Here is a 15,757-nt window from a genome sequence, read left to right as displayed (position 1 = left end):
CCCTTTATGGTTCCAGCCTGGTGAAACAGTTTCGCCAAAGGACCCTTTATTAAGAACACAGTATCAACTCTGGGACATGACAGAGAGAGGGACAGAAGGGAGCGATGGATAGAGAAAAGAGGAGGGACACGGAATAGAAAGATGCCAGCAGCAATCAATTGCAATTCGCTGTCTTTTAATTATGTAACAGCACAATATAATAACAATACGTCGTTGCCTTGCCTTTTGAGATGCGTGCATATATGATGATCATCTATTCATTACAGTCTCAGAACCACTGTTAAATCATCACTCATACTGTTATTAGTTTAAAAGTCCAAGGGCAATATGTGTTAAATAAAGGTTACTTAAAAATACAAATAAATGGGTTTTATGTGAATGGAGAGTCCTTTTTAGAATACCCCTGCCTCTGGAGAGGAGCTGGTTCACAGTGGTTTAGCTTAATGGTGAAATTACAGTTTTCCTCTGTGCTGCACTGGAAAATATTGTCCTACAAAGTTCTCCCTTTATAGAGCCCATATTCCATAGCCGGATAAGTACCCATGCGTGCTATATAAAGAGAATGACATCACACTAGACTCACCAGACCAAACCACATGGCCTTCTTTACCAGACTGTCTCGGAGTGTTGAAGTGTTGGAGTGTGCCACGGGATGGGACAGTTAGAAAAGAGGGAACTGGAGAGAAGGGCAGAGAGTGAGATGAGGGTAAAGGAGGTTAAAGGGAAGAGGGCGAGTGAGATGAGGGCGAATTTGTACGTTTGAGTGAGTGTCGGTCTGTCTGAATCCCGCCTTTTTGTTCCAGGTGGGCATTGTGTCGTATGGAGAGCAAGTCATTCACAATGTGAACCTCAGCCAGTTTAATAACACTCTATCCCTGCTGGGAAAAGTGATGAATCTTGAACAGCAACAGGGTGTCAGGACCATGACCTTCCTGGGTATCGACACGGCAAGGTGCAGTACAAGAGTCTGGTCCTGCTCAATTTACAAAAAATGTACTTAATTTAATTGAGTTCAGTTGAATTTACTGTTCCACTCAGTTAAGTGTGTCTATTTCTTGTACAATGTGTGAAGTGAGTTCAAAATGATTTATGATTTTCAGGAAAGAGGCCTTCACCGTGGAGCGAGGGGCGCGGCCCGGGGTCAAGAAGGTCATGATAATCGTGACGGACGGAGAGTCACATGACTCTCATAACCTCAAAAATGTCACCGCAGAATGCGAGAAAGACGACATTGAGAGGTTCGGTATTGCAGTGAGTATAAGACCATCAAAACCATGATACCTCAATATTAATACCTCAAATAGCCTCACCACAGTAAAAGCTGTAACATACCTTTTAGTCTGGACAAGATCACAGTCACAACCCTAACAGACCTCAAATAAACACAGCGTCTCTCACGTAGTTTAGATGGTTTGATATGAGGGTTGCAAAATCCCGGGAACTTTCCGAGAATTCTCAGATTTTCCAGAAATCCTGGTTAGAGGCTTCTATGGATCAGGAGAGAATAAACAGTACGGGAATCCTCCAACTAGGGGTCTGCAACTGGGAATCTTCCAGCCCAGGCAGGCCAAGAGTTATGGGTTCAAATCCTGTTCCCTACATGGACCACATTCTGTATATAGAGGACTGTTTTTCAGACTTGATATCATCGTTGCGAATACGAATCTGTTCTTAGTTGACTTGCCTGTATAAATAACGGTTAGTTAAATAAATCAAATAAAAAAATGACACTATTTGTTTCCCTTCAGGTGCTTGGTGATTACAACAGGAACAACAGAAGCATCACTGAAGTGAAAAAGTTCATTGAGGAGATCAAGAACATCTCCAGCGATCCTGTGGGAGATCACTTCTTCAATGTGTCCAACGAGTTTGCCTTGCTCAACATCGTAGACGCTCTGGGAAGCAGGATCTTTGCCTTGGAAGGTAGGCTGAGCTACTTTCTTCTAGTTAAATCGCGACCACATGCTTTGTGCTACTTTGATCTCAGCGACAACGGTGGCCAAGGGCGGATTCTTCTCCGGAGCTGTGCTCGAGTTCTTCTCTACGTAGTGAAATAAAGAGAGATGAGATTGTGTTTTATTCATCCCCAAGGGGGAAGTGAGTTATCATCCAAACAGCCGCACAGTCGTACAATTTAGAAACAATAACGTCATTAAAAACAGTCCGCAGACAGTTCCAATGAAAATGGATCAGTGAGAGTGATCGTTTCGTAATGTGATCGTAATGTGATCGTATAGTAATGGATCAATGTGAATATGTTTTCCACAGCAACGTCAGGTAACTACACCTCGTCGTTTGAGATGGAGATGTCCCAGGCAGGATTTAGTGCCCACACCTCTAAGGTGAGTCCACATTGCCTACTGTTGTTTCCTTCTACAACTGGGACGTATTCATTATGCCGATTCTGTTGCAAAACGTTTCTTAAACGGAGTCAAACTGAAGGGAGGAGGGACCTACATACATTTGTCCAATAGAGACTCTTGTTTTGCTCTGCTCGCTTCTGTTTGGTTCTTAAACGGTTTTCGTAATAAATACACCCCTGCTTTCATTTCCCCTTTCCTCTTTCCAACTAACTCCTTCTACCCCTGCTTTCCACTATCCTATACTGTTAAAAGAAACAGTTGGAAAATATGCAACGAGGCTTTCCTAATTGCAAAATCTATCAAATGTTTTATGTTTCAAAATACTCTCTTTTAATAGTGTACTCCCACTCTCCCACTGATATCACGTTTGTGAATCTGTGACTGCCCGCTGATCGGCCCCAGTCAGATACAGTACAGAACGACGGCGGGTGTTGCGTTATTCACTTGGCACAGACATCACTTCAACGTCTCTTCCACGTTAGTCCAACGTTATTCCATTTAAATGAATTTCATGGAAATGACGTGGGAAACTATATTGATTCGACCGGTGTGTGTGTGGCCAGTGAGATCTTTCATTCACCATCTTGTCTATCCCTGTGCTGGTTCACCATGATCCAACTAAAGAGGGACCCTCTGTCCTCTCTTTCCTCTCCTCTCTCAGCCCAGAGATATCTGTGCTGTGGGGGAGAGGAGAACTAACAAGAGATACCTTTTCCGTGAGAGGATGTTCACTTTGAACAAACAAAACACTTTTTTTTCCCCTTCTCCCTCACCTTATGTGCATTCATCAGGCATTTCCCCTCTGTAGATGAGTTGGAGTGAACATGCGCTACACTCTTACAAAAAAAGGGTTCCAAACGGGTTATTCGGTTCTCCCCATAGGAGAACCCTTTTTGGTGGAAAGGGTTCTACCTGGAACCAAAAGGGTTCGACCAAAACTTTTGGTTTCACCTCATTTTTACATTCTGTCATAAAGAACACATGTTTAACTTAATAAAAAGCATGTTTTCCCATCTCAAAATAAAAAATAAAATAAAAATGACTATAGTAAGTGCATGTTAACTGCCAAATAAAGTAACAAGGTTGACTGTAAAATGGTTGACAATTTGTTCTTAAATCAGCCAAAAATCCCATTGTGACAGTGCTAATGGAAGTGTTTTGTGGGCAACAGAGGGTGACAATTGAATGCAAGCTTCACAACAACAAAAAACGTAATCGTTAAAACATTCGTAGCCTGATTATCTATGGGTAACAGGGTTGACATGTTCTTTTCAACTCGCTCAGTTTTCCACCAAAACACCAGCTCACCTGCTTTTACTGAATTGACTATTAGATGTTCACTGTTTCTTTTGAAAAACATTTTTTTTAAAGGACTAGTTTCACCATATTAAAACAAATGGACCTAAAAGGCACTTATTTCGTGGGACGATCCAGTTCCATCTTGTGAAATACTTTACCCTGTCCTGCCTTCCTGTATTCATGAAACGGGGATCTGTGGGGGAAATGGCTACTTGACACTGTATTGCATTCAGACTTGATATCGTCGTTGTGAATATGAATCTGTTCTTAGTTGAGTCATTTAGCAGACGCTCCTGTCTGCTAAATGACTTGTGACAGTGGTCTTTCTCACTGTGGTCACTGGTCTGTTCAGCCTTCACTCACTCACAGCATTTCCACTTCCTGGGGGGGGGTGGTATCTGTTTCCTGTGCTGTGGCATAATTGTCCCAAAGTGTTGGATGGAGGCCCTTAATGTCACTGCCCATGCTGTCACAGAAGACGACATTACAAAGACAGGAGATTAGCTTTCTAGTATCTCTATGAGCTGTTGTCTCATCTGACTCTTTAATTTTCTTATGTGTGCATTGTTGTATTAGGAACAATGTGCTCTTGTCAGGACCTGCTTTTTTTCGACCCTCTCTCTCTCTCTCTCTCTCTCTCTCTCTCCCTCCCTCCCTCTCTACCGCACCTGCTGTCTCGACCTCTGAATGCTCGGCTATGAAAAGCCCACTGACATTTACTCCTGAGGTGCTGACCCGTTGCACCCTCTACAACCACTGTGATTATTATTTGACCCTGCTGGTCATCAGTGAACGTTTGAACATCTTGAACAACAATCTGACCTTAATGGCCATGTACTCTTATAATCTCTACTTGGCACAGCCAGAAGAGGACTGGCCACCCCTCAGAGCCTGGTTCCTCTCTAGGTTTCTTCCTAGGTTCTGGCCTTTCTAGGGAGTTTCTACATCAGCATTTCTTGCTATTTGGGGTTTTAGGCTGGGTTTCTCTATAAGCTCTCTGTGACATCTGCTGATGTAAAAAAAAGGCTTTGTAAATACACGTTATTATAGTCCTTAATACAAAATGTCTGTCACAGGTGTGTATGTTTGTAAAAACAGGATTATTGAGAAGACAGATACTGTACATATTGTTGTACTCACATGGCTGAGGGAAATGTATTTTATAGTTGTTAAATACAATTCATTCATTCATTCATAGGAGGGTGTGATGCTGGGAGCAGTGGGAGCGTATGAGTGGAACGGGACAGTAGTGATGCACACAGACCAGGGTACCATGGTTCCCCTAAACGCAGACTTCCATGACCCCCTGGACGAGAGGAAGGAGAGCCTGGCAGGGTATGTGGGTAAGTACAAACGACACACACACACAGCCTGGTGGGCTACGTGGGTAAGTACAAACGACACACACACACAGCCTGGTGGGGTACGTGGGTAAGTACAAACGACACACAAACACAGCCTGGTGGGGTACGTGGGTAAGTACAAACAACACACACACACAGCCTGGTGGGGTACGTGGGTAAGTACAAACAACACACACACACAGCCTGGTGGGGTACGTAGGTAAGTACAAACGACACACACACACAGCCTGGTGGGGTACGTGGGTAAAGTCCAGGCCCGACCAGACAAACCACCCGCATGGATGACACTGTATTTATTTACCCTTTTAAACCTTTATTTAACCATACATGGCTGTTTTATGATGTTGAATTCCTGCCCTGTCCTCTATTATTGCTGTAGTTATCTATGTAAGTCTAGACCTACTGTTTGATATGAGCCACTCCACACATGGCATTTGAATTGAAGACAGTTGAGAAGAATAGCTTCTTATTTAGATTACGGTACAATGACAACCTGTACAATAACAACCTGCACTGACACTTTAGAAACTGGACAGTGGGCTAAGTCCTTTGTGCCTTCCAGCTCCTGTATAAACAGCCCAGGGTAGCATGGTGGACTACCAGCCCCATTACTCTACAGTAGACAGAAACATGGTCTACGTCCCAACTGGTACCCTATTCCCTCTATACTGCACTTCTTTTTTGACCAGGGCCCGTAGGGCTCTAGCTAAGAGTAGTGCACTATGTAGGGAATTGGGTGCCATTTGGGACGCAGATATGCTTATACTCCAACTGAAATAACAGACCCGCGGGGCTTACAGTAGCCTACATCTCCCCTCATACTACCTTTTACGGGCTGCATGGAAGACGCTGTGTGGGATTAAAGAATAATGTTATTTAAAAAAGGTGTCACGGAGAACAATCTGGGTGGCTGTTCGTCTCAGACCGGACGAATACAAACACTGAGTGTGTCTGACATATGAACTGTCTGTGGTACAGTGTTCTTCAGAAAAACTAACCACGCACACACACTCATGCAGGCACGCGCGCACACACACACACACACACACACACACACACACACACACACACACACACACACACACACACACACACACACACACACACACACACACACACACACACACACACACACACACACACACACACACACACACACACACACACCTCTCTGTTCTCCGGTGTTTTACTGCTTCCTCTTAACAATGAGACTAAACTAAACTAATGCCAGGAGACCAATGTACTCAAATAACCCTCCAATAGAGACTCTGTGTCCTTATGCTGTGGTCCTGAACTGCTCGTGTGTGTGTGTGTGTGTGTGTGTGTATCTGCCCACCGTGCAGGTTATGATGTGCAGTCGGCATCAACCCCTAATGGTGTATTATATATCACGGGGGCACCGCGGCACAACCACACAGGCAGAGTCATCGTGTACAAACTGGATGGGCAGCACATCACAGTCACACAAGTGCTAAAAGGAGAGCAGGTGACCAATCCTCAAACCATCCGTCATCAATCTTCCACCACCGTCATCACAATGCGTTACAAGCAGCATCTTTACGTTAATTACTGTAGTTGCTTTGTCAAACGCATGGGTTAATGTGGTTAGACACAGCGGGTGTGGGAAGAGACTATATGTTGTTGTTTTTTAACCAATACAACAAAAAATAGTTTTAGGACATTGGTATGCATTAGATAGAAATGAGATACTGCAAAGTGAGTAGAAAATAATGTACTCTAATTTCTGGAATTCACAAGATTTCACTTATGTCAAAGCATTAGATCATGCAGTATTTCTACTTAATTTTGAGCATGGAATTGAGAAGAGGCTAAGTAAAGGTTTATATTAAAGCATGTATTTGGACTTACGGTTGAGTGATTATAATGTAGTTTGACCCATGGACTATATAATCCAGGATTAGAAGTTCCACGCCAGTTCTATGGATCCTGTCTGTCTCCTTGTAGATTGGCTCCTACTTTGGCAGTGTTCTCCAGACGGTGGATGTTGACCAGGACTCGTACACAGACATCCTGTTGGTGGGAGCTCCTATGTACATGGGCCCAGAGAGGGAGGAACAGGGACAGGTGTACGTCTTCAAACTCAATGAGGTGTGTGGTGCACTGTGTTTTGTCTTTGACCTGTCATTGTAAATTAAGTTCAATGAAAAATGCATTTCCGTAAAGGTTAATAAGTGAATGTAACTATCTAGTTGGAGATCAGACTTCGGGGATGTTTGTCTGATACAATACAAAGTCTCATTAGAAAAAAAGCTGGCATTGGATTAGAACAAGGGTCTGATGATGCTCAAACATTTGTCTCCCCCCCTTGCTTCCTCACTCTCTCTCTCTCTCTCTCTCTCTCTCCTTCTCTCTCTCTCTCTCTCTCTCTTTCTCTTTCTCTCTCTCTCTCCATCACCCTACACCTCCAGAAGGGCATGTTTGAGCACCAGGCCACGCTGAAGCCGGACAACCAGACGTGTTGTACCTCAGCCCACTCCCATGGCTGCACCAACGTTCGCAAGAATGACCCGTGTGGCGCCCGTTTCGGCACCGCCATCGCCGAGGTCAGCGACCTGGACCTGGACGGGAACCGGGACGTGGCCATCGGGGCACCGTTCGAGAATGACCACAGAGGAGCCGTCTACATCTACCACGGAGCCAAGAAGACGATCAAGGAGAAATATGTCCAGGTGAAGAAAGAAAAGGCCAGGTGGTCAGTCTGTTCCCCGTCTGTGGAGTCTGGTGTCACCAGAAGTCAAAGGCCGGGCTCATTCTAATTGCAGGAATGGAATGAATGGAACACATGTGAACCATATCCTCAGGTTTCTCCCTCCACCAGCCCCCACCGGCCACCACTGGTCCTCATCTGTAATCAATGTGTGGGATAGGGGTTTGTGGATGGACACTCTGCAGTAGATATGCAGTGACAGTAGATACCGTGGAAGTATTCCTGTTCGACCTCTGAATGTGTGTGTGCTGGTGTGGTTTCAGCGTATCCCAGGTCCTGGAGACGGGGTGAAGACTAAGTTCTTTGGCCAGTCAATCCATGGAGTCATGGACCTGAACGGAGATGGAATCATAGACGTTACCATCGGAGGTCTGGGAGGCGCTTCTCTGTTCTGGTGAGTGTTCAGTGCCTCTGCGTTTAGAGTCAAAACATAAAATTCATGCCGCGCATGTAAGCAGGAACACACACACACTCACTCTAGCACTCCACTTGAACTATTAGTAATAGCAGTAACCTCATATCTCACACAACTGTATTATTATATCTTTAGCTCATCTATCAAAGACTGTCACTCTGGTTTACACAGCTGTGTCCCTCTCGGGATTTGAACCAACAACCCCCTCCTCTCTATGTTCAAACCCCCTGGCCCTCCTCTCCTCATAGAGTTCATGGAGCTGAACCCTCTTCACTCCTTTCCTCCCATCTCATATAACTGAGTTGAGCTCTCTACACACCACAGGGCCCCCATCCAGGGATCCCTCACACCCACTCAGTTTCTGCTGGACCAAGCCTAGCTGGCCGGGGCCGACCAGGGCTGTGTGAAAAACTTCAAATCCCAGCAGGCAAAGATTTTAAAACATGATTTGGCAGCTCTTCCTCCTGGGCTCTTGGATCTCTGCTTAACAGAGCGGGGCTGTAGACTGTTGGAGAGTCACTCCCTAATTCCAGAGCGTCCATGGCAGTGGACGCTAACTGTGCCGCTAACAGTTTGATACTGCAGCAGTAGAACTCAGTTACGCCACGGAAACCAGTGACCTAGAGCTGCCATGGGCCCGCAATGTGGTTTAGAGCGCGGTCGCTAACCTCTTTTCATGGAAGACATGAATAATGTGCTTCATATGTTCTATTTGGGGGTTACTTAAAAGGAATGGAAGTAGTTTTCCTTTTTTGGAAACGTGTATTAATGAAGTTTAATTCACAGGTCATTCACTTTTGTAACTTGAATGTGCCAGTTCCATGTGCTAATGCCGTGTTCAAAACAACTGGGAACTGGGAAATCTCCAACTTCGGTGCGTTCAAAACAACTGGGAACTAGGAAATCTCCAACTTCGGTGCGTTCAAAACAACTGGGTACTAGGAGAAAAATGTGCACCGACTGGGACAAATCTATTTGACCGGTCATCCAACTCGGAATTCCAAGTCGGGAACTCGGGCCTCTTTCTAGAGCTCTGACAGTCCGACCTGAAGATAACTGACGTCATTATGTTTCCCGAGTTTCCAGTTGTTTTTGAACGCCGCATAAATCTGGTGTTTGTCATCCAGGTCCAAGGATGTTGCTGAGCTTTATGCCAACATGACCTTTGACCCGAGCAAGATCAACCTACAGCAGCCCTCTAAAGGCTGCATGTTGGGCGGGAGGGAAACTGTGTGTGTGAAGACCAGGGTCTGCTTTAGCTACAGCGTCAAGTCTGAGAAGGATGACACTAACTCGGGCACAGGTGAGAGTCTGATCAACCCCTTTCCTTTCATACAGTATGTTAACATGTTTACAGTGTAAACGCCCTTCAATAATATGCAGCGAATTAAAGCGGACTCTCGATAAGAACAGTAAAAAGGAGTAAAATAGAAAGCTTTCATTTTGAGGTTGCTGTCGCTAACCCTAACCAGGATTTATAGAAAATCTAGGCATTTTGGGAAAGTTACTGGAGTTTTGCCACCCTAATCATGACTGGTGTTTGTTGTGTTTCAGCCATTAAGTACAGCTTGACGCTGGACTCTCTGAGGGCGAAGTCGAGGGCTGCGTTTGTCAACATAGACGAGAAAAGTGAGAGGAAGGCCCAGGCCACCGCCAAGATCATAGACAATCTGTGTGTGGAGCATTTATTTGCCATGAAGGCAAGTAAATCCTTCCTCACCCAGCCTGGTCCACATGGAGAGAGAGAGAGGCAGAAGGGAGTCTGGGGGGAGATGGAGAGAGAAAGACAACAGAGAAGGATAACAGCCCCATAGAAAAACACATTTTCTTACATAGTTTAGTAGAACATTGCTAAATGGGTTACTGGCTGCAGATTTTGAACTAGAGAGGGGAAATGGGCTTCAGTTTGTAATTCTGATGGCGTCAGATAAAGCGCAGTGAAAGACAAGTGCCTTGCCGTAATCAGCCTGGTTCCAGAAATTTTTATGCTTTATAGCCAACTCGTATCAACTGTCATATGTTTGGCATGATAATGACCATTGCATTTGGGCAAAACAACACAAGCAGATTTGGGCCCAGCCTAAAGGACCATTAGTATCTCAGTAGGCCATTAGTATCTCAGTAGACCTCCTCAAGAGACTGGCTAGTGGCTGTAGTGGATGGATGTATAGTATGGAGCCTAGTTGCTCCCGTATCTATTGAATGTAGGACAACCTGGCCTCAAAGACGTAACCTATTGAACGTAAATCTGTGATTTGCCTATGTTACACTCTTAGAAAAAATGGTTCCAAAAGGGTTCTACGGCTGTCCCCATAGGAGAACCCTTTTCGGTTCCAGGTAGAAACTTTTTGGTTCCAGGTTGGAACCCAAAAGGGTTCTACCTGCAACCAAAAATAGTTTTTCGAAGGGTTTTCTTTTGGGAAAAGCCGAAGAACCCTTTAAGGTTCTAGATAGAAAAAAAAGGTGCCAAGAGTGTACATTTGGTATGGTTACATAAGAAGGAAGGTTGCTTAAGTCAAAAATGAAAGGAAGGAAGTTGGTCGGGGAGGATGGACGTGTGGGCGTGTAATGTAAAAGTCTAGTAACCCAAAGGTTGCGTGTTCGAGTCACATCACAGACAACTTTAGTATTTTAGCTAGTTAGCAACTTTGCAAATACTTACTACTTTTAGCTACTCTGCAACTACTTAGCATGTTAGCTAATCCTTTCTCTAACCCCCAACCCTAACTCCTAACCCTAATCCCTAGCCTAGCTAATGTTAGCCACCAAGCTAACGTTAACCACAACCAAGTGGAATTTGGAACATATCATACGTTTTGCAAATTCATAACTTATTGTACGAATTGCAATTCGTAACATATCATACAAATTGTAATTCGTAACATATTATACGAAATGGTGGGAGACAGTTTACATTTACTATGTTACGTCTATCCCTGAGTCCAGGTTAGGTAGGAACGCTCTTAACATGAAAGTGGAGAAATATCTCCCTTCCTTGATCAAAGGGAAAACGGAATACAACCACTTTTACAATAGGCCCATTACTGTACATACAAACATTTCAGCTTAAAAGTGGTCTAAAAATAGATTCACTTTACATTGATTGTTAATTGTTCTATTGGTTGTTTTGTATCAGATAGTTGTACATTATACGGTTTTAGTGAGGAGGCCAGATGAAAAGAGAGCTTTTAAATGACAGAAGACCTTGACTGTAATGGGAACCAGAACCAGCGCTTTACTGATCAAAGCAAGGTGAAGAGAATGCCCCGACAATGACTATTAAACTACCCGCAGGACCTCTGAGAGAGAGAGAGAGAGAGAGAGAGAAAGAGAGGTGAAGAGAGAGAGAGCGGTGAAGAGAGAGGGGTAGGGAGAGGAGGCGATGGAGGGGAGAGAGAGACGAAGAGAGGGAGAGCGGGTGAGAGAAGCGTAAGAGGGAGGGAGAGAAATAGGAGAAAGAGAAAGCGGATGAGATAGAGAGGGAGATCGGCACGTTGGAGAGAGACGGGTAGAGAGGCATATTTGAGAGTGGAGAGGAGTTTGAAAGAGAGACAAAAGAAAAGAGAGAGAGAGAGAATGAGGGAGAGCTGGTGGATGGTTGGAGGGTGCCGATAGAATTACAGGAAATGAAAACTCTCCGCTGTCAGGAAGGGGATTGCTAAAATGTTTTGAATGCAAGTTGTTGGGGGGGGGGGGGGGGTCCCCCTAACAACATTTCACTTAGGGCCACCCAAAAGGCTAGGGCCAGCTCTGACTGTATATGTGGGTATGGATGCTAGTCTACTGCGGCCCGTCATGATGAGTTCAGATTTTTGGTGGCCCCCACCCCCATCAAAGTTGCCCATCCCTGCTCTAGTGCATACAGTATCTTCAGTGGAGGAGGAGAGAGAGTGTAGAGTGACACACACCGCGTTCAATTTGATTTTTAGCAGCCGGTGAAGGGCAGGAGGTACGTTTGTAAATGAATTTGATCAAGCAACGTAGCCTCTTGTTTCCTTCTTGATGAATACATAAACCAAAAAATATTTAGTTGTTTCTCTGTAATACTAGCCACCTAGCAATTGGATGAAGTTAGCTTTAGCTAGCGAGATAGATAGGTTCCCAATCTCCCAACCTCATAACTAGCCACCAAGCCATTTCAGGCTATCGCTCAAGTTAGATTAGCTTGTCTAACTATCTTAGCTGACATGCCTGCTGGAAATGTTGCTAAACTTTAGAAATTATAATTAAAATGACAGTTGAACAGGTATAAAGAGGTATACTTAGATAACCTATGCAGAGAAATAGACACATATATATATATATTTTACATAGAATGAGGCATAACGATTACGTCTGTTGCTTACAGGTAAAGCTGTTTCAGATGTTTGAAAAATGCCAAATTTTCCCTGATTCTCCAACCACCACCCCTCCCTCCTCGCCTACATCACGCCCCGCTCTAAAATAAATGGTGCATGATGCCCCTGGATACATTATACGTGTAATTACATTTGCCCCTCCTCCTTTTAGGCTAAATTGGACTTCAGAGACCCAATCATGGTCTCCCTAGAGTTTGACCTGGCTGAGGACACGGGTCCCGTCCTGGATGGAGATCTACCAACGTCACTTAACAAAACGGTAAAATAAACCACTGCGCCAGATTTAACACACACACACACACACCAGTAACTTTTGGCTTGTTATGAATTTTGTATACCTTGGCTTGCTTCCCTCTTTAGCCACTAGAGGCCTTCTTCACTGGCTAACATGTGTGCACACATTGATTTCCTACCTTACTGATTGGATTATACCTCCGCTATCACATAATACAGTGGTGAATATGCAACGTGTGAGCAGAGAAGTCAGCAATCAGTACTTTACACAGTCATGCAGTCATGCTCTCTGCAGCACTTATCATCAGCAACAGCTGTCCTCCATCCTTCACTAGTTCATATAAGAGGCTTATGAGCTTTAAAACACTGACAGGCAGTTGTCCTGTTTCCATAGTGGAGTTCCCACACACACATAGTTCTTATGAGCTATTTGCCAGACGGACGGAGAGCCAAAACATGTGGCTGGAGAATAACGTGGTGGTAGAACAGGGATTCCTTGAAGCCTCAAATTCCTCAACACACGACAGAGTGCGATTACATCCAAGTTACAGGTCTGTTTAGTAAAGTTAGCACTGGTTCTCAGGCCTGAGTTCTCATGCTATCAAACACACCGCAACACTCTCAGTACAACCAGAGAGGAAGCGGCGAAGTGAGAGGGTCCACTCCTGTCCGCACAGGAATACAGCGACACGCTGACCGATAAGCTGACCACTTGCCTTCCCGTCTTTGGGATGACTCCTATTATTAGGGCGGAGACAATACCATCCCGTCAACCACAGGAGGTTGGTGGCACCTTAATTAGGGAGGACGGGCTCGTGGTAGTGACTGGAGCGAAATGAGTTTCCATGTGTTTGATGCCATTCCATTCGCTCCTTTCCAGACATTTTTATGAGCCGTCCTCCCCTCAGTAGCCTCCACTGTTATATACAGTGTTTCTGGTACAACATGCTACTCAGGGTCATGGAGGATGCTCTTCTGTTACACTAGAGGAGTGTGCCCTCACTATACAGTAACAGGATGTGGCGTTGGAACAAATACACGAGTGCACACACACACACACACACATAGTTATCACACGAAAGCGTTACGTTTTCCCTCAGACATTGTATAAAATCCCAGATTGTCATTCTTGGGAGCAGACTCTTGCTCAAATGTTAGGAATGCATTTCACTATTTCAGTCAAAAGCAAACAAGAACAACGACAATTCACTGTCTCTTGACACAACTACTAAGCAAGTGAATTTGTTTTTGACTGCTTTCTTGCTAGTTCTGTCTTGTACATGTTTTGTATTGCTTGTAACCATGCACATGTCATTCAGATTCCTTTGGTGGACTGTGGGACCGATGACAAGTGCATAGCTGACCTATCGCTGAAGGCTGTGCCAAGTATACAACGGTATTATCACAATGATTGTATTCCTTCAGTCCATCAAACTGTCAACAGTAATGTGACAGTTCAGTAGCAGTTATGTTGCCCTTGTATTGTACTTTGGCGCCCCCTTGTGTCGCTTCAGTTGAAATGCCCAAATTACATTTACCTTGCTACGGTAGTAACTTTCCTATTCTTTGCAGTCTTGTGATCAAAGCGAACAAGGAGAAGTTCCACGTTCTGATCACCACTAGAAACAGCAAAGACAATGCTTACAACACCAAAGTTATGCTGAGCTTTACTGAAAACATAAACTACGTCAAGGTCGAGGTGAGTTTCCTCGCTGTCTTTATAACAGTTGTGTAATTTTATATATATATATATATATATATATATTTATTTCCACCTTTATTTAACCAGGTAGGCTAGTTGAGAACAAGTTCTCATTTGCAACTGCGACCTGGCCAAGATAAAGCATAGCAGTTCGACACATACAACAACACAGAGTTACACATGGAATAAACAAAACATACAGTCAATAATACAGTAGAAAAAAAGAAAACAAAAAGTCTATATACAGTGAGTGCAAATGAGGTAAGATAAGGGAGTTAAGGCAAAGTAATTACAATACAGCAATTAAACACTAGAATGATAGATGTGCAGAAGATGAATGTGCAAGTAGAGATACTGGGGGTGCAAAGGAGCAAGATAAATAAATAAATACAGAATGGGGATGAGGTAGTTGTATGGGCTGTTTACAGATGGGCTATGTACAGGTGCAGTGATCTGTGAGCTGCTCTGACAGCTGGTGCTTAAAGCTAGTGAGGGAGATATGAATCTCCAGCTTCAGTGATTTTTGCAGTTCGTTCAACTTCTACTGTCTTGAACATCCAGATTTCATTTCACAGTCATAATTTCTGTCAGTATGTTTTGACATCTCTCCCTTTACTCCGCAGCCCAAAGAAAAAGACTGTAGTCTAAATAATACCAAAGTTGAGTGTGCTGTGGGATATCCATTCCTCAAAAGCAATGTAGAGGTAAAACGTTTCTTTATTATTATATATTTCTTTATAAATATTTTTTACATATATATTTTATTTTATTTATTGATTAAACATTTTTAGGGGGTAGATCAGCTTTAATATTGCAGATAGATTGTAGCTTCCATCAATGTAATTGTCTGCATCATTTCCAATCCTCCATATATTTTTTTGTAAATATATAGTACTAGTCAAAAGTTTGGACACACCTACACATTCAAGGGTTTTTCTTTATTTTTTACTATTTTCTACACTGTAGAATAATAGTGAAGACATCATAACTATTAAATAACACATGGAATCATGTAGTAACCAAAAAGGTGTTAAACAAATCAAAATATATTTTTGGGATTCTTCAATGTAGACAGTGTTTGCCTTGATGACAGCTTTGCACTCTCTTGGCATTCTCTCAACCAGCTTCATGAGGAAAGCTTTTCTAACAGTCTTGAAGGAGTTCCCACATATGTTGAGCACTTGTTGGCTGCTTTGCCTTCACTCGGCAGTCCAACTCGTCCTAAACCCTCTCAATTGAGTTGAGATCGAGTGATTGTGGAGGCCAGGTCATCTGATGCAGTATTCCATCGCTC

The 15,757-nt window shown here is 43.8% G+C and overlaps 1 protein-coding gene across 2 annotated transcripts in view; it reads left to right on the top strand.

Annotated features, from left to right (window-relative positions):
- Window positions 1-15,757, top strand: part of LOC135517638 (integrin alpha-1-like) — a 70,799-nt gene that overhangs the window by 46,663 nt on the left and 8,379 nt on the right. For both annotated transcript variants that reach the window (XM_064942130.1, XM_064942129.1), the window contains 15 exons: window positions 804-952; window positions 1,101-1,251; window positions 1,749-1,923; window positions 2,269-2,342; window positions 4,861-5,005; window positions 6,370-6,512; window positions 6,992-7,135; window positions 7,456-7,716; window positions 8,018-8,148; window positions 9,297-9,472; window positions 9,724-9,869; window positions 12,679-12,786; window positions 14,081-14,157; window positions 14,334-14,460; window positions 15,087-15,167. In XM_064942130.1, coding sequence (XP_064798202.1) covers window positions 804-952; window positions 1,101-1,251; window positions 1,749-1,923; window positions 2,269-2,342; window positions 4,861-5,005; window positions 6,370-6,512; window positions 6,992-7,135; window positions 7,456-7,716; window positions 8,018-8,148; window positions 9,297-9,472; window positions 9,724-9,869; window positions 12,679-12,786; window positions 14,081-14,157; window positions 14,334-14,460; window positions 15,087-15,167 — 2,088 coding nt within the window. The remainder of the gene's footprint in view (window positions 1-803; window positions 953-1,100; window positions 1,252-1,748; window positions 1,924-2,268; window positions 2,343-4,860; window positions 5,006-6,369; window positions 6,513-6,991; window positions 7,136-7,455; window positions 7,717-8,017; window positions 8,149-9,296; window positions 9,473-9,723; window positions 9,870-12,678; window positions 12,787-14,080; window positions 14,158-14,333; window positions 14,461-15,086; window positions 15,168-15,757) is intronic.

This window comes from Oncorhynchus masou, chromosome 28, assembly GCF_036934945.1.
Source record: "Oncorhynchus masou masou isolate Uvic2021 chromosome 28, UVic_Omas_1.1, whole genome shotgun sequence".
In the NCBI taxonomy this organism is placed as follows: Eukaryota; Metazoa; Chordata; class Actinopteri; order Salmoniformes; family Salmonidae; genus Oncorhynchus; species Oncorhynchus masou.
The sequence above is the reverse complement of the archived record's forward strand: the minus strand, read 5'-3'. Positions and strand labels throughout refer to the sequence as shown.